The 27888-nt window shown below is 36.7% G+C and overlaps 1 protein-coding gene across 1 annotated transcript in view; it reads right to left on the reverse strand.

Moving 5' to 3' along the window:
• Nucleotides 1–859: 859 nt before the first annotated feature.
• The window catches only part of LOC104987743 (pro-neuregulin-1, membrane-bound isoform-like), a 30133-nt gene continuing 3104 nt past the window's right edge, over nucleotides 860–27888 (reverse strand). Inside the window, exons 2-5 of the mRNA XM_010838800.1 lie at nucleotides 20486–20607; nucleotides 11012–11062; nucleotides 8946–8996; nucleotides 860–951 (exon numbers count right to left, since the gene is read on the reverse strand). Of these exons, the coding sequence (XP_010837102.1) occupies nucleotides 920–951; nucleotides 8946–8996; nucleotides 11012–11062; nucleotides 20486–20607 (256 nt within the window). The 3' untranslated portion in view covers nucleotides 860–919. The remainder of the gene's footprint in view (nucleotides 952–8945; nucleotides 8997–11011; nucleotides 11063–20485; nucleotides 20608–27888) is intronic.

Genomic DNA, 27888 nt, shown 5'->3' on the forward strand with positions numbered 1-27888 from the left:
TTAAATATGAGGCAGAAACAACAATTGACTACTTAAAAAAAAAGACAACAGTAAAACAAATCACTACCCAAACAATACTTCATTTTAAACAATACTTACCACAGAGTGAATAAACATGTTCTATCTGAAGCAATATTATTTAAAAAATAACTCGATTTAAAAGTCTGCGCCCCATGTTCTACTTTGTACTGGTGCACTAGGATGACCCTGAGGGATGGTATGGGGAGGGAGGTGGGAGCGGGGCTCAGGATGGGGAACACGTGTACACCCGTGGCGGATTCATGCCGATGTATGGCAAAACAATACAATATTGTTAAGTAATTAGCCTCTAATTAAAATAAATAAATTAAAAAAAAAAGAAAAAATAGTAAATAAAAAAAGAAAAAATAAAAAAGTAAAAGTCTGCACCCCACGTTCTACTTTGTTATACCATGTATTTTCACATCCAAAGAGCACAATTAGCCGCAAATAAGCTCTTCTACTTTACTGCAAACTCCTTCAGCCCCAGGACTATTCTATACCCACCTCTCCCACCCACCCCCTCCACCAAGAAACACACATCACAGTTCCTAGCACTGTGCTGGGACAGAGTAGGAACTGGGTTATTGACTATTTGTTTATTTTAATTAAAGGGAGGTCAGTCCTCAGTGGTCTAAGAATCAAATAGTAGAAACAGGCCCATCAAATCTGCATCGTAAATTTACCACTTACTTGCTGTTTGACCTTAGTAGACACTTAGCTTATCCCTATCTATATATTATTATTCTTACTATTAAAATGGAAATATTAATAGCTCCCAAATTTCTTTTAAAACTTAAAAGAAAAACTGATGAAACAGTTTATCATTACAGATGAAAGTTCCTTTATTTAACAAAGCCAGTCTGTCCTTCCTTCTTGCTCCCTCTCTTCATGTCACGTTTTACAAGGCTTGAAGAAGAGGTTCTGGAATACCTGAGCAAAAACCAGAACAACAGTTCATGTTTGATGAGCTAACCCAATCTAAATACCCAATCTCCTAAAAAGAGACAGTTATGGACTTGAAGGAAGATGGGCACAGCTTTAGGCTACAACCCACACTGGCCCATGTTATCGGTTTTTAAGATTTTGTTGACCTCTGACAGAGATAAAATGGAAAGCGCCATTCCAGCATTTCTTTGAGGATTAGTTGACCTATGTATCCACAGCCTCTCTATTAAAGAAATGAAGTAAGTACCCAAGCAATGGCTACGCTAGAGGCATTATAGTAAGAATAAGGCAGAGAACCGTGGGAGATGCTCATGGACGAACTACTAGAGACATTATTCCCTCTGGGTTTTAGTCTAACATCTATGAGGTTGATAAAGCCTCAATCAGTGTGAGTTCACACTTTTCAAAAGACCTGCTGACTGTTCTATGCATTCTTAAATGGAATGGACTAAGCATGCTTCTTTTCCTTTTCTTACTGGAAAAAAAAGAAAATCCTAATCAACATGCAACTACTCTAGTGAAAGAAACTAGTAATTTCTCAAAATCTACTTAATCATAGGTTTAAAAAAAAAATCTGAAGTACTTTCTGGCTTTTAACTCTAAAGTCTGAACATTTTACTGATTTGAAAATGCTTCCCATGCATTCAGGTTTGAAAACTGTAACCCATTTTTCTACTCTTTTCTACTTTCTTCAGAAGAGGCTAAAACAGTTTTGAAATTAAAAGAGGGCATTCCTAAGAATGATGATAGCTCTTAGGTACTAATAAAGAGTCCTTTAAAAATGATATTTCAGTTGTCTTCAATTTTTTAACTCATTATTTTCTTCACAATGGTAAATTTGCTTTAATTTTGTTTGCCCAATTAAATAATTTTCAATAACATTTATTGTTAACTTGCCTTTAAAATTCTCTCTCTCTCTCTCTTTTTTTTTTTTTTTTTGAGCCCTATTTCCTGACTCTTCTAAATTTGTCTGCTCATCAGCTATAGAGGACCATGTTGGTTTGGCCTGGCTGGTCCACTTTCTCCATGTTTAGGTACAGAACCCTCCTCTCTATAGTGAACCCACAGCGTGCAGTTAGTTCCCAAGGGACTGAGCCCATCTGTCCCACTAACCCAAACACACACACAGCAGTGGATATCTGACCCAGCCCCCACCCTATTGGAGTCATTAATCTCCTTGGGATACAGTCATTATTTTAGGGGTAAGTATATGAAGCAAGCAGAGCCAATCAGATTCTTCCTTAAAATCTGGTATTCGCATAAGAAGTGGATTTTCTCTTCTTAGATTATGAACCAAGAGGAAAGAGGCCTCAAGATATGAGCAGCTATACTCCTATCAGACAGAGAAAACCCACTAAGAACAAAGCCAACATTTGTAGAGAAGCAAAGCATAAAGACTGAGAAACTGTCATATCATATCATTTGAGCCTCTGGATCAAATTGGGCCAGTTTTATGAGCCAGTACACTTCATTTATATTTAAGCTCTTTGCAGTTGAATTTCTATCACCTGCAGTTGAGAAACTTCTAGTTGAATCACCATCCATATTTCTTACTGCTTTATGACGTTGTTCTTAACCCTTCCTGTACCTATTGCTCCTTTTTGAGGGGTGGGGGTACTGCTTCCTATAGCATGCAGGTCTTTTAATAATAGATAGGCCCCTCTTCCCATTTTTTTTTTCCCCTCTTCCCATTTTTAAAAGATCCCTAGACAACTTGAAAAAAAAGTGAAGACTGAAGAAATCCACCAGGTCAATCATTTACTTTGATAAGCAAACGTCAAAATCCTGCTAGCTCTGTTTTCCTTGATGTTTTCTTTGTGCCTCTCTGACTCCATTCTCTTGTCTTCATGTCACCACTTAATTTTCCTTTAATTTTTACATATAATCCACCTCACTGCTCTATTCCTAATGATTAAAAACACTTAATTATAGTTTTAATTCTTCTCTAAAAGCAAGAAAAATAGAGATGTCCTTCCTCTCCCAGCTGATAAAAAGATGGAGGATCTTTTCTAATGTTCAAGGGAATATTCTAATAAAAAGCCCCCCAAAGAATGAAATACAGGAAAATAATTGCTTTGGGGCTGATAATTTTATACTAACAAATATAGCTATCATACAAATTATATCTAGGATTTATGACATTATGCAAGGCTTCCCAGATAGCTCAGTTGGAAAAGAATCTGTGTGCAATGCAGGAGACGCAGGTTTGATTCCTGGGTTGGGAAGATCCCCTGGAGAAGGGAAAGGTTGCCCACTCCAGAATTCTGGCCTGGAGAATTCCATGGACTGTATAGTCCATGGGGTCATAAAGAGCCGGACATGACCGAGGGACTTTCACATCACATGCAGGAGGTTAAACAGTAATCATCCTAGAATAAGGTTACCCATCTACCCCCAACATCAACAACCACTGGGGAAGATTTCCCTGTTTGTTGAAAATCCGATTCCTACTAGCACAATGGCTCTTAATCCCACTTCTGTAAATAGCAATGTTTTGAAACAGGTAAATTCTCAAAGTCAAAGAGCAAGTCATTGGAATGATTCTAGGCTGTTTTCTGTCTCCTTTATAGTATTAAAACTTTGAATTATGTTGCTAGTAACTCAGCACTTTCCTGTCCATTTCATTATGTAGGAGATTGTAGAGAGTATATTATTTCACCAAAAAGTTGACTCTGAGATAATTGGTATAAGTGTGATTATACACCTAGACTCCATTTTGATGCTTTTTTAAAAGAAGCTCTCTTTTTCCCTTTTTTAAAGAAGTTCAAGTTACACAGATAGACCTAGAGACTGTCACACTGAGTGAAGTTAGTCAGACAGAGAAAGACAAATATCATATGATATCGCTTACATGTGGAATCTGAGAGAGTATAAGAGAACTCATCTACAACACTGAAATGGAGTTACAGATATAGAAAATAAATGTATGGTTATCAAGGGGTAAGGGGTGGGGAGGGATCAACTGGAAGGCTGTGAATGACATACACACTATTATATATAAAATAAGTGACTAATAAGGATCTACTGTATGGCACTTGATACTTCACAATACTCTGTAATAACCTATATGGTAGAAGAATCTAAAAAAAGTGCATATATGTGTAACAGATTCACTTTGCTGTACAACTGAAAATACCTCAATAAAAATTTAAAACTTTTAACTATTAAAAAAAAAAAAAGAAGTTCAAGGTAGTTGCATGGATCCTGGAAGACTTTTTAATTTAAAAAAACAACATGATTTAAATCAGATGATTCAGGCTTAAATTTCTGTTTTACCACTTACATAGTTTTTGAATTTGGATATGTCAGAAATTTCTGAGTCTCAAGTTCCTTATCTAACAAATGGGATGAAATCTTAGTCATAGAATTATTGAATTATTGTGTGAATAAATGACTCAATATATGAAAATATACCTTATAAAATTTACAGTATGATACAAAAATCAGTTATTTATATATACACAGTATACACATATTTGTATGGGTCAAAAGAATAATTTTGTAACAGATTAATTTCAACAGAATACAAAGGGTAAGGATAATTTAGTTATAAGCTCAATGAAACGTTTTATCAAGTAGTGGAATGCAATGAGGGACACTGAATGCCTTTAGAAAGGCAGAACTGAGGAATGATATTCCAGTTGCAGGGAGTACAAGGGAAAGTTGTAAGGGAAAATGTAAGACATGTTCACATAGAAAATGAAAGAAGTGAGCATGAAGGTAAGAATATTAACACTGACATACAAGCCCTGACTTTTTCCCAAGTCCCTCTGTTGCCCTAAAAATCTGCAACTCACTCTCCAGGCAAGGAGGAAAGTGGAGGTAATACCAGTTGGGCAATCTCCTTTGAAAGTTTTTCTTTTATTGCCAAAGAGCATGCAATTTTTTTGTCATTCTCCTAAGACACAGAATTACCACACCCTTGAAAAGACCATGTTTATAGAAATCTGGAAGCACAGTTTGCATTCAATCAGAAGTAGCTCTTCAACCATCACAGGACAGAGTTCATATTTGGTACCAAAAAAGATCTGAAGTTGGAATGACATTTTTTTTCCAGCTGAGAATCATTTAGCAAAGGTCTGGGCAGTTCTGTCTGCATTTAGAGTAGGTCAGTCAGTTATAGATGAAGGGGGAAGTAAGAACCGTAGCTCTGAAGCTCACGAATGGACCAGTAGACCTGGTCCAATCTATTCAATCCAGAGCACCAAGCTGTCTCCCAGGGAACATGCTGTAAATCTCATTATAACAGAAATGTTTCTGCAGACAAAAGGCATTCTTCCTTCAGCTAGCTTTTTTAGGTGCCAAATTAAAGACTGAGTTGTTCATTTCATTCAGAGATTTCAAAGAGGACTTCCTGGATAAGTTCCTTTCCAGTGCAGTCTTAGCTAAGAATATATATTATTTTGGAAAAGACAGTGATTTCTTGGCATAGAACTTCCAACATCACCATTTAGACTGAAAAATCATTAACTCCTTCCTGCTCCAACAATAAGGATAATTTCTTATGTTGCTCAAATAAAATGGAAGGACTCCCTTCATTTCTATTTTCTTCAGAGACATGTGCATTGTTCAAGTACTGGCTCTCTTCTGTCTACAGGGGAAGACCATCTAAGTGCTAAACGATTCACATTCATTCGTTCATATTAGGCTTCTCAGTATAGTTTAAGATAAACATGATTATACAGACACAGTGACTGAGCCTTAAGGACACTGAATCACTTGCCTAAGAATACACAGTAATTAACAGCACTGGTATTTAGACTTAAGAACATGAGTCCATCTGATGTCTGTGTTCTTTTCATTTCCCTTCACCACCCTTTGATGGGTAACATAAAGATTACATGGGCTCAGCTGGTTCAAGGCAACGCATTTACTTTAATCTACTACACATACTTTCAATCCACTTTGTATCAGTGACAACTTTTCCACCCATTCACAGAATCTCATTCCTTTCCATATTAAAGTCTTCTTTATTTTTTTTTTTTTAAAGGCAACAAAATGTCATGTGTTACAACAGGCTAGCATACTGCCTGGGTTTGAATCTTGCTTGAGAAACTTTAGATAAAATACATCAGTTTCATCATCTGAGAAATGGAAGAAGGTTTTATGAGAACCTTGAACCATGTAAATCACCTTATACGCTGCCTGGCATGCAGTGAGCCTTCAATAAAGGTTTGCTATTACTATTACTATGATTCGAAACATATATTACTATTTAAGACTGTTTTCCAGAAAGTTCTCTTTATTTTCTTTCTTGTTATTATTCATTAGACTTTCTATTTTTGTTTCTCTCATTTTTATATTCAATTGGAATGGATGGGACTTAATTCAGTAAAGTGGTTGGTATAACAATTATATTTTTTATAGCATTTGACAAAATCATCTGCAAAATGGGGTCACCAGCAGCTGGCAATTCAGAGAGAAATCGTTAAGGTTTGTCCTAAACAATCAATTTACTTTTTTGCTGATGCTGTGTAAAAGAGGAACAAGATAGTCCTACTGACTTTTGCAAATTTGAAGCTCTTCTTTTCTACAACCTGTTACTTATGTGTAACAGGACACTCATTTAGCAAAGTATTCATATGTTTTAAGTCACAGATGCCTCCTTTACAAAAGGATAACATAAAATGAAGGAAAACAATGCTAATTCTTACCAAAAGATTATTATAAGGCACTTTAAAAGAATTATAAATGAACAACTCTAAAAAGAGTGAATGTATAATGCAAATTCACAGAGGAAGTAGTTAAAATGAGCCTTACAAAGGGAAAGATTAGTATCATATCTTTGCTATTTCACCAAATTTATGAAATGCTAGGAAAAACAAATAGAGGGCAAAAATGATAAAGTGTTTGCAGATGAAACATGAATCTCTTAAAATCTCCAGTCACATACAGGTGTTTTGCATGTCTCCTTTCTGGCTGAAACAAAGCAAAAAGAAACCTACTCAGGGCTGATTATTTCTGACCTGTGGGAACTTTTCCTGGGCCTTTGACACTTTTATATATTTTGAATTTTTAAGTCCAGGGTATTATGATTGCTGGTTCTTCAAGTTTCAGCTCCAGCCTTTACTAAACTGAGATATGCTTGCATCAGAGCCCTGCCCCAGTGCAGAATTCCACTGAATATGGCCTTTGGAGGAGCTGAGTATTGCATGCTGCTAGCATGGACCTAGGACCCTGCCACTATTGGCTTATATTTCCAAAATACAGAACATAATTTTGAGATTAAAATATGTATTCATTAAATGGATACAATATGCCAAAAAAAAATTCATTAATCAACTCAGCAGTATTTACTGAGACCCCCCCAGGAGTGGGGAGTGACATACGGAAATGGGTCACTGAAATGTTTTAATGCAACGGTACACAAAGCCTTCTTTCTTACTTTTAAACCCTGACCAAGTATCAGGAACTAATTCTGCTGAGAGTTAAAGATCAGAGTCAAATTTCAAAATGACTTCTCTCTCCACAGTGTTGCAGTGAACAGAAATGTAAACTGAGAGATTCATTTCAGTTCCCTAAGTATTTCTTCCATTCCCAAACTACTCAGATATACTTAAGAATCACATCCATCCCATTAATGATAGGATGAAGGGTTCCAGTTACAAGAGTTTCAATAACTTTTTTCAGTGAATCATGCAGGGGGGAAATGATTCCCAGACAAAATGACAGAGAGAAAATCCTAGTGTTTGCTTTTGCTTAATAAACACTCAAAAATAGAAAACAAGGCTCAATATGATTCCTCAACACTAGTTAGCTAAAATCTACATAATTATTCTAATCTTTTCCTAATGAGAATTAAATAACAAATATCCCAAACTCCCCAGAAAGGATTATCATTTTGGAGAATGTAATGCTTATCCTTAGGGGAAGTCAATCTAATCTGAGCATTTCCTTTCCTGTTTGATCTTACTAGATTATTGCCATCAATCCAGTTAAACAATGCTTTATCTAGTTAAAGTATAGTCAAAACATCATACTTCATGTAATAAAAATACACTGACATCGTATTGTGACAGTCTGGGTATCACCAACCCAAATGGATTTTAAAATCAAACTGGATATTTAGACCGATTGGCAAAACAATGGAAATTGCCTCAAGTAAGTTCAAGTATTTTATACAAGGCTGATAGAGAAAGGAAATTGTTCATTAAACACACTCTCTGGGCTAGAATAGAATAATTACAAGCTTTAAATAAAGAGCTACAATCAGGGACAGAAAGACTGTAGTTGTAAGTTTTATTTTCAAGGCCTGATAAACTCCCCTGTTGCATATCAAAATTTAATTCTAGGCTATTCACAATTTATAAGTATCAGAACTATTTTTACTAGTCCTTGCTAACTTCTTAAGTTCCCCTGATACAGCGCAAAGCACCAATCAATCTAACAGTTGTAGACCTCCACAAGCACAAAGCACATTTCACATTAAACATTTGAAAACTAATCTGAGATCTTGCCTAGGGACTTGCTTTCAAACATTTTCATAATTAGTCACTTGCTATCAAATTTGAATCAAGGGCATCTATATATAGTTTCCAAAATCCATCACAACAGACTTTATATGAGAACTGAGGAGCTTTGGAATAAAGATCCCAAACAGCTGGGTATCACGCCTTAGGCAGTTGCTGAAGGCATCACGAAACACTAAAAAAACAAAAGTAAAGAGACAAAGAACAACCGACAATGTTCTCTGTTGCTCATCCAGAACTAGGCCTCAGAATGGGTGCAATTATATTCCAACATTCACAGACATTACATTACCTTAAAACTGTATGTATGTATCTCAGGGGAAGGGGATATCTGGTCAATCCCAAGCAGAGCAGGAGTTCATTTCTATTCCAAACAGCAAACACCATTCTGTTCCCAAACTTGATACCCCATTCCCCAATAAGGATAGAGGAGAGATATGAACATGACCTTCAGAAGCAGATACTGTCTTGGGTTAAACACTAGTCAACAGAATATTTAAATATACTTACATGAAGAAGTATTTGTTCCTTCTGTTGATACTGATATTCTAATGGGAGACTCTATAAAAAATAAAAGTGGAATGAAGCTTTATTGAGTCATGCCACTTGGATTCTTAAATTAGAAATTTTGCCAGCCTTGGGTATCATCTAGAACAAGAGGTCTAGAAAATGGTGCAACAGAAAAGCTGAAAGCATCTCAAAGTCAAAGGAAGGTATATGCAATATTCAAAGAATATCTGAATATGCCACAGAGGAATGTTTCTACAGTGTGGACACAAAGACTTCTGAAAGTTGCAAAAGGTACCCATCTGCAAAGATACCCCTCCACACACCAGCTGCTCTCTTCAAATTTCCTAGAACCACTACTCTGAACAGATCCACACTCCAGGTAAGACAGACAATTCCTTTTCTTAGGTTGGTCTTGATTTTAAGAAACATGAAACCAAAGAGAACACTCTCCACATTCAGAGAGAATGAAAGGCAACTTTCATGCTTAGAGGAAAAAAAAGAAGGATGAAAATATTTTCAGGCAAACTGCTCTGCATAAACATTCTGGCCAAACACGATGCTGAATATAGTCCATGCAAGGTCCACTACAGCGATTACATTAGGATCAAACAAAATGTATTAAATAAATACATAATACAATCATTGGGGTTGCACAGCAGCTTGATTCTCTTAGATGGTAAGGCTAAAGAAGGAAAACCAGTATTTAGGTAAAGCAGAGCGTAAAACATACTTCATGCAAAAAAAAAGCATGAGACCATATTTAGGTAAAGCAGAACATAAAACATATCTCATGCAAAAAAAAAAAAAAGCACGAGACCTAAAGGTTTTTATGAGTAAGAACTAAGAACAACTCAGTATCAAAGAAGGATTGAAATTCAGCAACCATAAAGCTATAAAGATTCAAGTCACATAGCCGAAAATAATAGTTACAGTCATTCCAAATTCCCAAGGCAAGCAGCCCATAAATCTAAAAGCTCAGATTTGTAACAGCACCAACTGGGGTCAGAAAATGAAGTCCGTACATTAAAGAAATGTCAGAGTGAAAGGTGAGGAAATTCAGAAACTCTACAAATTTTTTCTTATCTCCATCTCTCTATATTCCTTCTCTCTCTCTCTCTATCATTCTTTTTCTGCTACTCAGAAAAGTGAGATCCTCTTATACTCCAGGATCATACCACCTTGCAACACAAGCATAAGCCCTAAATATGGTCAAAGTGGCTAAGACATAGAGAAAGTTAGCTCTTATGATTTTGAACAATGGCTTTGAAGAGAAGAGGCTAAACTGGGGAAGGTAAGATAGAAAATGGCTGTTAAATCACATGGCCTCTGAGATTAAATATTTATTTGTAAATATGCTAAAGGTTTTGTTAACTACAGAATCACAAAGGATAAGAAAAAGTAAAAAAAAAAAAATTAAATTCACACCAGATGAACGACATTCACGGCTAGTGGAGAAATCAATGAATTAGGGTTATACGTGGGTTAGTAGAGTTGGGTTTTAAGTAGCTAATATATGCTCAGATCACAACTGCTATCAGCAAATATTACAGGCAAGTGAGAAACAAACAAAACCAAACAAACCAAAAAGAAAAAAGCAACAGCATTTTAAAAAGTCAGGCCTATAACAGTGCTTCTGCCCAACTTTAGTGACTGACAACTGAGCATTAAGAGCCCAAAGGTCAGAGGTCAGACAGTGATACTTTATCCAGGAATGAACTGTGATGGATGAAGGAGGGCAGAGCCCACTAAGAGAAACTCCTAGAAAGATGTAAAAGCTGAAGTTACAACCCAGATATCTCCTTTCCTGGTGTAGTACTCCTTAAGTTGCATCTAGTTTTCTTTTTCTCATGCATGCCTCTCAGGTCCAAGTTCAGACACACAGCAAGAACTGTACTCTTTTAAAGAAAATCCAAAAAAGGCAGAATGAACTGGAGAAAAAATGTTGGCGCAGAAAACAGGAGCAGCTGAAACGTGGATGCAGAAGGGGTTCTGATTAGTAGAAGGAAGAGCCAGCTGTGATGCCTGTCGTTCTGGTTAGTAAAACTCGACAAGCTTATTTTCCTTACCTGAAGACACATACGCTGTCTCAGTTGAGGCTGGCATGCCAGTGGTGATCTCTGCAAAAAAGAAAAGTTGATAGGACATTACGATGTACAGTCAGGAGGCCGGGAGTCAGCTCCACAGCCTGCCTGCAAACCAAAAAATGTGTTTAAAGAAGGAAGTATTGCAAGGAGGTGATGAAAGCCCCGGCTTTATCCACACAGAGAGTGAGAAACGCGAAAAGAAGACTGTCCAAATAAGTAGTTTTTCTTTCTTGGGCCAAGAGCAGGAGATGGGCTGTGACAGAATAATTAGCAAGAAGTCCCTGCCCCCACTGGGCTCAGTGGAGAAGAATATATATATAGCAAAGAGACAGCGGGCTCCTCTTCAGAAAGGAAGATAGAAATGGCCAAACCAGGAAAAATCAAAGCCGGGGGATCAAAGTTGTGGTCAATATTTTTAAATTAGGGAGCTCTGGAGAATTCCACTTCTGCCCAAATCAAAAGCAAGTAATGTTTCTAGTTGGGATTGATGAAAAACATCAGATTCTGGCATCAAATGCTACATAAAATTGCCAATGGTAATCATACAAATGTCTGATCATTTCAGCTACTCAGGGCAGGGTACAGAGCAAGTAGGCAGCTTCCAACTCAAGGACATGCAGAACTGACCTGCACACTTCTGGACACACCATCATCATGGGAATTGTGACAGTACTGTTCAAACTTTGATGTGCTTTCTTACTGCCTTTTATGATGGCCTGAAGGATGAATATGTTGTCTAACTCTGTATTCATTCAGTCCTTCCAAAAAGAGCTGTTAAAATCTAATGTTTTCAGTAAGGCAAAGGTTTATGAAGCCTGGCAAGATGTAGAGATGCAACAGTGGGTATTATTTAACCATCACTGTGTGTATTATTATTGTCAGATGACTTAATGATATTCTATTATTCACTATTACTAACCAGGACAAAAAGAAAAGTTGAATCTGTGATATATATATATATACATATATATATATATGTATATATATATTTTAAAAGTTACTAGATTCTACTAAAATACTATGTTGTTTAGTAGTTAAGTAGTGTCTGACTCTCTGGTGACCCCACGGACTGTAGTCCGCCAGGCTCCTCTGCACTAAAATCCTAAGTATGTCATATATTATCATTTTATGTTGGAATTAATAGCCTGTTAATCATGTAGTTGGAAAAGTTCATGACCAATAGAATCATCTTTAAATACAGATATGACCACTTAGGGTTTCCTTGTTAGAACTAGACTAGTAGGTAAGATGAATTAATTTAAGTGGCAATATTACTTCAAGTTCAGAGGCTCTAAGGATAAATGGTTTGTGGAATTGGAAAAAAAAATGGCTTCTGAGATTCAGTAGGTATGTTTAAGAATAAGCATCAAGTTAAATGAGTATATATAAACATCAGAAATACATCTTTAGTAAGACCAATTATATTTTCTCTCTTGCAAATTAATACGGACGGTCCTCTCGAATGAGGCATTAGGAAGACACACCACTCAAGGTGCAAGATTATCAAGCCACCAGTGGCCTATATCAGCTCTTACACCTACTGAAAATGGGACACAGTGAAAGGAATCTGTATGTGAGGATGTATAATGTTCTTGGGACATTCTCAAGCAGCAACCACTAAAGAGGATATTCCAGGGGTTTTGTTTTTTTGTTTTTTTCAGTCAAGCCATGTAGAAGGTGAGACCTTAGTTCCCCAACCAGGGATGGAACCCATGTCCTCTGCATTGGAAGAACAGTCTTAACCACTGGACCACCAGGGCATCATGAACCCTGGACAGGAAAGCCATTGGCTTTATCCTCTTTAGAGTTAGCCTGCTGGCATTGGATATAAAAGATGGGGTCTGTAAAATCACTCTTTCTTGGAAATTTATTTCTTGGCTCTGTAGAAATGGTTTTATTAGATGTCCTGTATCATTTCATAATATACTGATGGACTAAAAGATATAAGTGATATATAATATCAGTCAATTATGTTGAACTGACATGTCTGCCGTATTGTGTTTGTCATTAGCCTGAATAGGAAAGCTTTTAAAATTGATTTTTTATGAAAGCCTTTGAATACATCTTGCTTGGTATTATAATCATTCAGTAAAATATTTAATCAGCACTAAGTGTGAACTAGACCCTGTTGCTAAGCCCTAGCAAGCAATCATCCCAGGTAGAGTTAAACCCTTAGTAAAACTGCCATATTGCACGTCTTAATGACGTCTGAATGTTAAATAAATTGTATACTCACTTTAAAAAAATAAAACAATAAAGAGGATACTCCAAGTTGGTAATATGGCAATAACTTGTTTCTGAAGTGGGTACAACTAGCTTTCTTGATATGGGCTGCAGAAAATAAAAATGTTCCTTTTGGGGGAAAAAAATCTAATCGAAGAAAAATATTATGAAAGATTCACAGCATTTGTCTTTTTCTATAAGTTTCCAAGCAAGTACCCACATGGGGAGCGATGCTTCCTCATTCTGTGCTTGGACTCATCAGTGACACAATAGCCAGCCAGAAGCAGGAAGCTCAGGGTCACAAGGATTGGGCCAGAGTCCCAATCCTAGTATGAAGATCAAGACTCTCTTAAAATTTATTTTTGACAAACCAAGTAGTTGTTCACTGTGACCTTCCAAAACAAACCAAAAAAACCAAATAAAGAAACCCACAAACCCACATTCAGAGCTATTCTATCTCAGAGCATAAAAGATATCTCAATGGGAGGAAAGGTTAAAAATATTTCCTTTTTTAGTTGAATGACACATAAAACTACCAGAACAGGAGGTTAGTACAAAAATGTGTCTACACACAGAAAACTCAAAATAACCTCCTTTCCTAAAATTAGATATTTATCCTGGAGACCTTAAAAATATCTTTAATGATTATGGTTTCAAATAAAAACCTTTTGAATTATCCTGGAGGTAATATAAGCTCATGGGCTTCCCTGGTGGCTCAGTGGTAAAGAATCCGCCTGCCAATGCAAGAGATGTGAGTTCGATCCCTGAGTCGGGAGGATCCCCTGGAGGGGGAAATGGAAACCCACTCCAGTATTCTTGCTTGGAAAATTCCATGGACAGAGGAGCCTGGCGGGCTACAGTACACGGGGTTGCAAAGAGTCAGACATGACTTAGTGACTAGATAACTACAAGCTAAGAACTTGTACACATCTATACTAAAAGAATCTTGCTAATAAAAATCTTTTTGATTAAAGCCACTCAGGAAACATTTCTATGTGTATTTGGGGTAGAATGTACAGACTGAGCACATTAGCTCTTGTTATAGTGGTGACTGAAAATAATCTTGTAACAATTACAGATTTTTTAAAAATTATCAAGTCCTGCAGTCTCCTTGATATTTAAGCAACATATCTTCCCCCTGAGTAATTTGGTAAATTTTGTTAATTGATAAAGGACACCCCCTTCATTAGGGAAAATTAATAAAGACTTAGAATCATCAAGAACTGAACACAGCTGAGCAATTTATGCTGCATAGACAGGTAAACATATGAAACATTAATATATTTGTATGTTTGCTTGTTTAATAAACTGGACCTGGTCTCAAGAAAAATTGCCCTGTCTTAAAAATAACACCTTCTGGAAAGGAATTTTTCTAATTATTATGTATGCATGACTTGCTTGAGAATTCATTGTGAGCACAATATACTAAATATAACTATTTAGCAAAATACATAAACAAATATAAGCATACATATGATGTGTCTGTGTGTATTTAAAATCCAATTATGTGACTCTTTATTATTCTAAAATTACAGGTCATTGCTGTACATTTGAAAATAGTGATAAAGTATTTTTAAAGATTTAAGATGGGCATACTTATTTATTAGCACTAGTAAAAATGACTTCAGGAATATATTTAAGCATCTGAATTCTTGCTCATAATGAGTGTTAGTTTTAGCATGGTATTGACTGGGGGATTTTTGTAGAAACTAATGCCTGTGGCCTATGATTTGTTATGTAAGTGAATACTGAAATGTCTCCAGTCAATAACACTTGAGCAACGAAAGACACTTTAATATGTTTCTAGTCAATAATGAGTTAAGCAATTGAGAAATTTTGGAATTAACAAATGGCATAGAGGCAGGATGAATACTATGCATTGAAAAGAGAGTCCTTTTCCACTCAAACTTCTCTTGCATACCACCCTTCATGGGAATCCTATGTGATGCAATATACATGGAGATTGCTACACAAACTCTGTACTTCTTAGTATCACTATAGGTTGCTCCTATAGTCAAAGATCCATCTAGTCAAAGCTATTGTTCTTCCAGTAGTCATGGACAGATGTGAGAGTTGAACCATAAAGAAGGCTGAGTGTCGAAGAATTGATGCTTTCAAACTGTGGTGCTGCAGAAGACTCTTGAGAGAGTCCCTGAGACAGCAAAGAGATCAACCCGGTCAGTCCTAAAGGAAATAAATTCTGAATATTCATCGGAAGGACTGATGCTGAAGCTGAAGCTCCAGTACTTTGACCACCTGATGCGAAGAGCCAACTCACTGGAAAAGACCCAGATGCTGGGAAAGATTAAAGGCAAAAAGAGAAGACGGCGACAGAGGATGAGATGGTTGGATGGAATCACCGACTCAATGACGTAAGTTTGAGCATACTCCAGGAGATAGTGAAAGACAGGCAAGCCTGGCTTTCATGGGTCAAAACTTCGTGACAGAACAACAATAACAACATAAGCTGTTCACCAATATCATGGCATTTCTAACAACACTGTCAATGTTGGTTATCCGTATGAGCCAACTCTTTAAAGGAACAGTTGATACATTAATCAAATTTTGTGGAAATAATTTTTTTCTGATCATCTAAAATGAAATAGCTATTTTATTGCCAGGAGCCCCATGGCTCCTATGGGATCTTGAATCTCACTCAAATAATTTTTCTCCTGATTAAAAAAAGAAAACCTAGTAGAAAATATGATTGATTAGTTGTATAGTCTCCTGTATCAATCTTTGAAAAGACAGCAGTACTTAATTAATTTGAAAACTAGTTAGGTCTATTATTCTCTTCCCTAATCTGATGCCCAGGAGTTTTTAAGAGCTTCTTAGATACGAAGTCATGGCTAAATTAATGTTTCCTCTATAAAGACCAAGCCAAATAAAATACAACTGAAAATGAACATATAGCGTAGGGTCTATTTGAGCATGGTGTATGTGGCCTTTTAAACCACTGTATTTGAATTCATGAAAAGAATTCACCTATAATCTATCATGTAATGATGACTGCCTTTGAGATCCTTCTTTGTATGAAAACTCAAATGGACTGTTAGACTGACATAGTCTCAGAGGTCATCAGCAGACTGCACAGGTTTATATATGCTTCTGTATGACAGGTTCTTATTTCCAAATAAGGTAGGGGTTAAAAGGCACTGGAAAAGGCAGAAAACATATAAATTTCCAAAATACTTAAAAAAATGACTAGCCGAATCTACATTCTTTTCTAAATGCTTGAAAACATTGGAAATCGGATCATTGTATCACTCACGCATATAATGATTCAAGGGGAATTTCTCAGAGAATTTCTCAGTCTTTTTCTATTATTTCATCTATATCTAGTTGTTAATCTAAGCAGATCTAAACAGTGAGTTTCATTTTAGGATGTTTATAACATTAGATGGAAGATCTTTACGATCTGTGCTAATTTCATTCTAATAGTTACATAGCTGTCATAATGGGATTAAAAATAGTGTCCAACAGTAAGCTCAACTTGCTAAATTTTTCTTTTTCTCCTAAGGGGAAAAGAAAACACAGTCTCTTGTGTATTTCTCCCTCTAACTCCTGCCATTTCCCCTAGAATGTTGTCCTAAAATATATTCTAAACATCTTAATGCAAAGAAAGCACTGGTGTGAGAATTTAAGTAAATCAAAAGAAATCCTTTGCACAGAGCTAGGATAATTAGCTCAGGGCTGTATTCCAGGATCTTTCATCAAGCCAAGCTATATAGAAATTATCAAGCCATAGTTATATATTTATTGGAGAAATATGGGAGAGATGAGTGAGACCATGCAAAACAAACAAAATGACTAATATTCCACAGACAACATAAAATCTCAAGAGGAGTTCTACATTGTATAATATTTTGGCAACACGTTCTTATTTTTAAGACCTTTTCTCCCCCTAACACTCTCACTATGGTAGGGGGTGGGGGAGATTCTTGAGAATTCTACTCTCTCAGCCCAAGTCAACGGTAAATACATATCTAAGAAGAGATGGTTTGGCTGAGTGACAGCTTACAACCACAGTAGAGCGTTCTTTTTTTCTCTGAAAGAGTGTTTCTGTGCAACCTCTGCTCAGAATCTTGGAAGACAGGAACCTGACAACATGAAGGTAGTGAATTTGAGTCCCTGAGAGCTCAGGATCTGAGCTGAGATTTCTTGGATAACCAACCTTGAGCTGAATATAGCAAATTCATAGATCACGGTAGAAAAGGGTGAACATCAGAATGATTACATATTTTCCTTCTGGTGGTGCTACAACCAAGCTGCTGAGATGCAGGGAGAAAAGAGCATTTCCCAATGTGCATGATGCTCTGGCCCTGTCTGTCCTGGTGCCTGAGAGTACAGGCTCTGATGAACAGCATGTCTGACCCACAGCCTCGGAAAAGAGGAGCATTTCTAGGCAGCCATGTTTCCGGCTTCACTCTCCTGGGTTGGGGCTGTGGTGGGGACCTGGGGAGAACACGCTGATGAGCTGTAAGCTCTATGGATCTTCGGACATGATCAGCTCTGGCAGTAAGATTCTTATGGGGAATCTGATTTGGCCCCTGAGGCAACAATCACATAGCCGGAGTCAAAACTGAAAGGATGCCTTCAAAAGAACCATGAAGAAGAATATGGCCAAATGGAGCCGTAATCAGGTCAAAGTTTGGAATTATAAAGGCGCATAAGTGAAAGCAGGAGAGGTTGGAAAATATAAGAAAGAGTCGGCGAGTCAAGAATGCATCTGGGCACCTGAAGGGCAGACTTGAGAGAAAAGCCAAAAATTCCTGATGTTTAAACTTATAAACATCCCTAGGTACCACTTGCTAGGTACCACTTTCTCCTGGAGCCCCAGTTATAATGAAGCTCTAGTTCATCCCAGTGGAATCCTTCTCTCTTTCCGCCTCACACCATTTTTGTTTTTTCCAGTTTTTGTCCTTCACAAATCGAAGAATCGACCTTAAACATTCACAAACACACAGTCTGGTATTGAGCAAGCTGTACTGAACCAGGAAGTAAGGAATTTAAAACAAATCTTAGGTTTCTATTTCTTTTTAAATACAATGAGAAGATTGGATATGGAAGAACTAGTCTTAACGTTCTAAGGAGAAAATAAAAACAATCACCATGCCCAGTAATTGAGATTCTTCATTCCTCCCTTCTAGTCCTTAAGGAATTTTAGTTGATTGTTTTAAGGATGATTTCCTGACAATATTTCATAACCTTCTCTTTTTTCTTGTCAGGTAAAAAAGATTGATTACCCAAAACATCCCTATTTTCATTTCTCTACACTTTATAATTCAATACTACATTCAAATTTGAGATCAATTCTTAAATAAATTAACATGGAAAATAAGCTGAATACCTCTCCCATGAAAGGGATGTGAAAAACTGTTATTACCAAAACTTCAGCACCCCCAAATTAATAAAAAGAAATCCTATGAGTTTTTGCCAAGAATAAAATAGTGGTAAGTAATTCACTGCTTAATACTGCAATTCAGAAAATGTGGAATATTAAATATAATCCTACTGTAAGCACTCAGTGAAACTATGACACTTTAATTCTATTTTCCTGGGACTTTACAGTATACATAGCTACACAAATCTAATCCGAGTGTCCAAATCATAATTCAGGAGCCTTTACCAGGAGAAGATGCACTGAAGCAAGTCACTGACAAACTGAGAAAAAGCTATTAAACATGGTATTATAGAAAGAAAAGATAAGTCACTGAAATTTCAAATTTGCATTTCTAGTTGCATTGTATAAAATTCCAAGTGGAAAAAAATAACACAAGCAAAACCCTGTTGCTTTACCTATGCTGATTAAAAAGTAAAGTGACGTTATATTTACTCACATAAATTTTAAATGGCTTTTACACTTTATATACAGTAAACACGGCCCCTAAAAATAATCATGGAAACCAGTTTTCACTGTTGTCTTTTACTTTCTGTGGAGGGAGGTATTTAAAATGAAAGAAATGAATTTTGATTACACTGCAATATACAGCAATGCATTGGGAAGTCCACAGAAGACTAGGAATTAACCTGAATACTCCCAACCCTGGTTCCATATTTTTATCTCACTCCCTTCTCCCTATCCTGTTATCAACTGAATCAAACCACACCAGTCTCCTAAGGAGTTAACCCCTAAGAGTACTTTCGTTCTTCCCTTCTTGGCTCTGTAATTTTATCTTATCACTTTAAGAGATCAGGCCTTTGCAGTGGGCATTCTTTCTCATCACCTGCCTAGAAGTGGTGCAGTCATGCTTGGTTTTATAATAGATGACAAGGCTTGTGAAGACAGCAGTCCAGCGCCATCATCCAAAACAGCACCAAAGGTTTCAAAGCAGCATTTTATTGTTTCAAGAGATGCTCACTGCTAGCTCGTCATCAGCTTCTACAGATGAATGACTCCATCACTTTGTGGAGTACTAAGGGATCGTGAACAGAGAGCCACCAGCTATGTCCTTCCTTTACCCTTCCTCAGATAACTCAGAGGGGTTGTCAGAAGATAGGGGGCACCTTCTGTCTCCAAGGTATTCATTTGTTTAACGAATAGTCCCTGGCACTGCTCTTAGGAAAACAGAAGCTGAAACCTATATAATGCTTATTTATAAAGCCTATACAAGTGAGTAAAAAAATGCTTTGCCTCTAAGACTCTTGATTTCTGAATTAATGGGCTCAAAAAAGCCCTGATAACCTTAACTTTCTACTACCTAGAGCCAGACATATTGAAAACATATATAAAAACATAAAAATTGCCAGGACTAAGTCAGGATTGTATTCTGTTTACACATCCACATGTACATATATTCATACATAATACACATTAGCATGAAATATATACAATATATATTCTGTATATAAATTATATATATATATATATATACACACACATACATACATACATATTCTGTTTCGACAGAGCAAAAAACTTACCTGCTGTCCCTGACTAACTTAGAGTGGATGTATAATCTCTTTCTTTTAGCAATCCATTCTCTCTCTGCTATTCATGATATTATTCCAATCCTTTTTAAATAATCTATGTATATTTCAGGTCTATTTCACCTTATGGAGTGAAGAGCTTTACAGGAGGACCCATAAGATATTTCAAACATAGAGTTTTCCTTTCATGATTTTTATTTGTTCACAATGAGATTTCACACACCTGCGTGATTCAAGTGTGACCACATACCTTGATCACTCCTCTTAGAGACTGAGAAATAGCACGCAGTAGGCATCTCTTACCGTTTGACTCCACAATGGTGATGTTGGCAGAGGCACTGTCATTTCCTAGTTTGCTGATCACTTTGCACATATATTCTCCAGAATCAGCCAGTGACGCTTTGCTAATGCGAAGTTCTGACTTCCTACAAGATCAGGACCAAAGCGGTTTAAGTATATTTCACAGAACTATGATGATCATCAAAATACAGTCTCTGTAGTTTTAGAGTTTTCAAACTCCCCCCTTCTCACTCTACACGCACACAACTGACTGGACTTCCCTGGTGGTCCAGTGGTTAAGAATTTGCCTGCCAACGCAGGGGACACGGGTTTGATTCCTGGTCTGGGAAGATTCCACATGCCTCGGAGCTACTGAGGCAGTGCACCACAAGCCCCTGCTCTCTGCAACGAGAAAAAGCCCTGGCACAGCAACAAAGACCCAGCACAGTCCAAAATTAATGAATTAATTAAAAAATGGTCTCCATCCAAAAAATCTTTTAAAAAACCCCCCACAACTGACTAGTAGATATATATACATATATCTATATATACATTCATGATTTTACCAAAATCACACCAAAAGTGAGATACATCTCATTTAAATTACACCCTGGACATAGTCTTAATTTCATCACCCAGATCAGCAATTTGAAGGAATTCTTTTCTAAGTTTTCTTTTTATTCCTCTAACACTACCACTTATTCCTCTAACACTACCACTAACCACATTACATTTCAGAATATTTTTTTCACCCAAATGTTAAGTTTTCTTTCCTCTCTATATCTCAGTGTCAGTAGCCAATAGGGTTAATTAAGGAAGTTAAAAGTGTAAAGCCGTTTCTTATAAATCTGGAAAGGATAGATACTTCAGTGAAGGCTAGACTAGATTAAAATGCTCTACACTTCCTTTCTTAGTAGAATGACATCAAGAATTATGTTAATTTTGAATGAAGAGAATTTAATACTTTCAAAAGCAAAGGAATTTGTCATTCTTTGAAACGATTCTCATTGCTGGGAGCACCATACCACACAAATGGTTCTTAATATTGAAATAAATATTCGTGCAACAATAACACACACTTTCATAAAACTACATATTAAATCAATATTTGGCACTCTTTCAGAACATGGGCAACACTGTGATTTGCATCTGTCTATGCTTTACTATTGCACAAGCCTATAATTTAAGCAGTGCCTATGATTTAAAAACTTAAAACTACTGGGATTGGCTCAGGATTTATTAAAGCCTTTCTAAAGTGTCCTTATATACAGGAGCCTGATATTGACAGTCTGGATTCCTGAGAGGAAGACAACAGGGAGAAAACAGGGCAGGAAGCAAAGATAGCAACTCAGAATTACACGCAAACCTCCTGTAAATTTGTTGATGGTGTTATTGAGTCGCTAAGTCCTCTCTGACATTTTGCGATCCCCTGGACTATAACCTGCCAGGCTCCTCTGTCCATGGGAGAGAGGCAAGAATTTCCCAGGCAAGAATACTGGAGTGGGTTGCCATTCCTTCCCCAGGGGATCTTTCTGACCCAGGGATAAGAGCCACGTCTCCTGCATTGACAGGTGGATTGTTTACCGCTGAATCACGAGGGAAGTCCTCCTGTAAATTACACCTTGCTAATTTTAAGTGAATTTTCTGGTTCTTCTTGTCATATAATATTAACTAATCAGGTTGGATCAATTGTTTCAAATTTAATTTCAACTCTTCTCCTCCTCCAATCTACTGAATTAATCCACCCTCCACGACCTGCATGTGTAAGATTTATGCCCTGCCATCTTCGTGCTTTTTTGCTTGTGTATTTCTTCTTCCTAAGAATGCAGACCCTGTATTCTGACCCATCAAGATATTAGCTGATCTTAGTGAAAGTTGCTCAGTTGTGTCTGACTCTTTTTGACCTCATGGAATTCTCCAGGCCAGAATACTGGAGTAGGTAGTTGTTCCCGTCTCCAGGGGCTCTTCCAAACCCAGGGATTGAACCCAGGTCCCCTGCATTGCAGACACATTGTTTACCGTCTGAGCTACTAGTGAAGCCCCAGCCGATCTTTAAAGACCACCTCAAGTGCCAATTTGTGCATCAAGCCTCTCATGATCATGTGGCTGGAGCTGCTTGCTCTCTCTCTCTCTTTGATCTAAATTCTGCCAGCCTTGAGTACCTCTCTCAGGAGAATCTTCTTAAGGAAATAAGGTAATGAAATTTACAGTTAACATTAACTTATAGTTAATCTGACAGGGATAGCTCTTAAACTCAAACTTCTCCTAAAGACCTGGGCAGTGTTTATTGGAATACTCTTCCAGGGAATGTAAATAAATGTTACACTTAAAAAGAGAAACAGAGACACAGATGTAGAGAACGGACTTGTGGTCACAGGGAGAGAAGGGGAGGGTGGGATGAACTGGGGGATTAGAATTGACATACATACACTACCATGTTTAAAACAGAGAGCTAGTGGGAAGCTGCTGTCACACAAGGAGCACAGCTTGGTACTCTGTGATGACCTGGAGGGGTGGGAGGGAGCTGGAGGGAGGGAGGCTCAACAGGGAGGCTGGAAAAATATATATATATATATATACACATGTATATATTTGTATATATAGATATATGTATATATAGGTATGTATATGTAGATATACGTATAATAGATACATGTATAATAGATATATGGATATATGGATATATGTGTGTGTGTGTGTGTATATATAGCTGATTCACACTGTTGTACAGTGGAAACTAACACAACAATGTAAAACAATCATGCGTGCATGCTCAGTTGTGTCTGACTCTTTGCAACCCCCATGGACTGTAGCCCACCAAGCTCCTCTGTCCATGGGATTTTCCCAGGCAAGAATACTGGAGTGGTTTGCCATTCTAAGCAATTATACTTCAATAAAAAAATTAAAAAACAGAGAAATAGAAAGACAATAAGAAAAAAAAAGAAATTTTCTGCGCTCAAATGTTTCGTTAAACAAACAGATTTCTTTACAACCTACCTCTTAGTCATTTTTATACAGTTACAGTGAATTTCTAAGGCAGGCATGAGAAGTGACTAAGAAATCTGTTCTGTAGAGACACGCTTGGGAATTCTAGGACTGTGCATCAATGGGCCAAGATCAAGAATCAGTGTAATCAAGATAAGCATAACAAATACATTCAGGTTCAAAAATCTGTAGAAGAAATACAGGTTGGGAAAGAAGAACCTTGACAACAATGTATACAGAAAAATATATTTCCATCAGCCACATGTTTAATATTACTCCATTTTAAACAACTGTTTAAAAAAGAAGAAAAAAGTACCACTGTATGGCCAAATTAATATTAAAAGAGCATAAATCAAATTGGATAAAAGTCTCAATACACTGCTCATAGGCTGGATCGTATCTGGAGTATTGAATTATGCTTCAAAGTGGCATTTGATTAAAAAATAATATCAACAGCTAGAGGACTTTAGAAGGTGATCAGAATTGAATAGGGCCTAGATATCTTAACACCAGAGAAGATGCTATTAAAGTAAGAGAGGTTCCACTGGCAGGGAGCTATGAACAAGATATATATAAATATATTCCATCTTTATTATCTGGAAAAGGAAATTATTTGGTGAAGCTCTTGAAGGTAGAATTATGTCTTACAGGAAAAAGAAGGCATATTTTGGATGATATATAAGGAAGGACCTTTTCAGTGTTCAAAAAGGATAGGATATCATATGAAAGAGGTTTTCTCTTTAGACAGATTCAAGTCTGGACTGCCACCTGTCAAGCAGTTCCTAACAAGAATATCTCTATGCAGAAAAGATTTAATTAGATCAGTGGTTTCAATTAGTTTTGAAAAAATAAATCCTGTTTTTAAACGAAAGCTTAAATGAGAGCTGCATATTTAAAAACATTATGAAGAGAGAAAGCATTTATGTTAAAGAGGTTGGCAATCCTTTTTGCAGTTCAATGGAAACTCAAATTTCTCCAGGGACACAAAAAACTCCTTTGAACTATAATGATATATTTAACTGTGAGATTCTTCAATCCGTGGGTCTTAGAGCAGGAATGGGAAATACTGAGAGAGTAGAAACAGACAAACCTTTCTTGAAAATTACACATTGCAACCATTTGGGGCCTTAATAAATATGGCTATAGTTTTATTTTACTTTCTTCAATAGGCTACTATATCTTGTCTATAAGAATAAAGTTAACTTGGAAGAATGAATGAACTCCCAATCACAAAATTAACCTTTTGCTCTTTAATTGGTGAGTTATCTGGGGTTCTGGGAGGGGTGCATGTTTTGGTGGATTTTCATTTTCTAAAAGCTTTCAAAGAGTTAATTCATATACAGTGTTTAAAACAATGCTTGAAATAGAGTAGTCTCCCAGTAAGTGTCCGCTACTATTATAATGACATTCTAAATTCCTGCAATTTTTAGATTTTCCTAATAAGCATGCATTGTCTTGGAATAAGAAAAAATGATACAATGTAACAATAAAGCAATAAAACATTTATACATGGAAGTTATAAAGATTAACTTCATTTTTTATATCAAAATGCAATCTGTGTTCTTTTAATTAGTTCTCACTCACAAGATAGATTCAAGGTTTCCATAGCTGCTTATCTCATTTTTCATACTTAATTCTTCCACCATATTTTACAGGTAAAGGCAACTTAAATGCATATAGAAAGGATCAACTCAGTTTATATAATCCCATTCTTCTGATCCCTAAGGAATCATATATGAATTCTCGTGTGTATGTTAACACAGCTCAGATACTGTTGAACTGCTGATAGTGAGAAGGGTAAAGAAAAGAGAGAGCGATTTCATGGTGCAAACTACAGAATGTCCGTCATCATCTGGTTCTACCAGAATGAAGTCACTTGCCACTGTAGCAACTATGAAACTCTACAGATCAGACACTGCATAAAATGCTTCACATAAATGCTATGAAACAGACACTGGTTATTCCCATTTTATACCTAAGGAATCTAAGGTCTTCTTACATATAAAGTTAAAATGACCTGTTGGAGTAGCTCAACTAATAAAAGAAAGAGATGTATATAAACCTCTTCTATTGAGTCAAAAACCCTGAAACAATTGATAACAAGAGAAATCATTCCTTAATTTTTTTTAACTTGACCAAACCAATTAGAATCAATTTTAAACAAAATTACAATATGTAAGAACAGGGTATTCCCTGGTGGTCCAGTGGTTAGGGCTTTCACTGCCGAGGGCCTGGGTTTAAGAGGGAACTAAGATCACACAAGCCACAAGGTGAGTCCAAAAAAAAAAAAAAGCAAGAACAGGAATGAAGAGCTGATACAAAATTGTTGTTGTTTAGTCAGTTTTAACTTTGATGCATTGAAGAAGGAAATGGCAACCCACTCCAGTGTTCTTGCCTGGAGAATCCCAGGGATGGGGGAGCCTGGTGGGCTGTTGTCTATGGGGTCGCACAGAGTCGGACACGACTGAAGCGACTTAGCAGCAGCAGCAGCAGTCACTGAGTTGTGTCGACTCTTTTGCAACCCCAGTGACTGTAGCCCACCAGGCTCCCCCATCCATGGGATTTTCCAGGCAAGCATACAGGAGTGGGTTGCCATTTCCTTTTCCAGGGGATCGTTCTGACTCAGGGATGGCACCCACATTGGCAGGGGGATTCTTTACCACTGAGCCACCAGGGAAGCCCCTGATACAAAATTAAGAGCATCCAAAAATGTATACCATACACAAACAACAGGAAGTCAGCCTTTAATAAGACTGCTGATTCATGTCAATGTATGGCAAAAACCACTACAATATTGTAATTAGCCTCCGATTAAAATAAATAAATAAAATTTAAAAAAAGACTGATACAAGACAGATATGCAAGTGAGGCCAACAGGTTGACCTGAAATATAACCTGTCACACAACCAAACTCTTTAACCAGTTTTCTAAATCAAATCGTCCACCAGGCAAAGGAAACAAAAACCAAGGGATAAGTAGACACTTAAGACCAGGGCAGTTTCTATTTCTTTTAATTGGTCCCACATCTTGCTCAGCCAAATAAAACAAACAAAAAGGCTCACACATGAATGCAGAATCACAGGAAGAACATGTAGGAATGTCATTTATTAGTAGGAGCAGGGGCTGAAGAGGGGATAAGACTTTACAAAATAATAGCGAGTCCCTCTTGGTGTAAAATCTTTTCATAACACTAAGGGATTAAAAGGAAATTCTGACTGTTACAAACAATCTAGATTATAAAATGTGAAAAAGAAATCTAGGCGAAGGATTGGAAGAGAGTCAACATTTTACTTTAAATAAAGAGAGTCCCAGGGTAATCCTAAACCTTACACTAAAATTCACCTCTGCTTGTGATCATAGCCTAAGAGACAGTTTATCCCTTCTTGGCCTGTGGGCTAAAAGCAAATGTAGTAAGATAAAGTTAAGTAAGCAAGTAACCACTACAAATTGTTAACATTTTGAAATGTCTTCACAATGAAAAATGAGCATGTAGAGGAAGCTGACAAATAAGAATGCTTTTTATTAAGCAGTTTAAGCCTAAACAGGTCCCTTGCCTTAAACATGTTATGACTTCACTGGATACTAAGGCAAAATCACAAGTAGTTGTGAAAAGACATGAGACATGGAGTTAAAAAGACAAAAGACATAGATACAGATCAATTTCAAGTCCAAGAGTAACCATTTATTAACATTAGATCTACAGGAAGAAACCGAATTTCCTTCATTCTCAGGATATTAATTTTTTAATGAGTATAATAACAATAGTATCCATTCTCTTATAAGTTGAAAGCTGAAATAATAGAGCATCTTGCAAATGTTAATTAAATTTAGATTCAGTTTGATCCCTTAAAAAAAGACAGCACTAATTTTTTTTTTTTAAAGATACAACCTCAGAAATGATCAAATACCCAATTTTGAAACACAATTACCTGATCACTTATCAGTGGCTGCCCACTTTACATAAAGTGTCTTATTTTTGGAAGCTCAAAAATGTTCAATGCTTTGCCAAGAGTCATCATTTGCAGTCACATTACCTGAATAAAAGTCTTTTTTTGTTCCTACTTAATTCTTTCCAGCAAGGCTATTGTTTAAAAGAAGTAATTTCTGAACATTGGCCTTTCCGGGATAATGGGATTTTATTAATATGTAGACAGTGCTCTTAGCTGTCTGAGCCTATGAAGCCAACATGAAAATGCCTTTCTGAATACTAATGACACTTTTATATGTCATCCAAGCCATGTAACAAATTAGTTCTTTACCTATACATGTGCCTTTTAGAACCATACTCATTCCGGGGGATCTCTCTTTTTTTCCTGTTGTTCCTTTTTGTCATCTTATTTACTCAACCTATTCAGCTTCTTCTCTTCAGGTATCCTCACCTTAAATACCTGCAATCCGCAGCTGCTTCGTTCTGTTCCTTCAGCCTGGATAATCCTCTCCTC

This window comes from Bison bison, unplaced genomic scaffold (assembly GCF_000754665.1).
Source record: "Bison bison bison isolate TAMUID 2011002044 unplaced genomic scaffold, Bison_UMD1.0 scf7180017864105, whole genome shotgun sequence".
Lineage (NCBI taxonomy): Eukaryota > Metazoa > Chordata > Mammalia > Artiodactyla > Bovidae > Bison > Bison bison.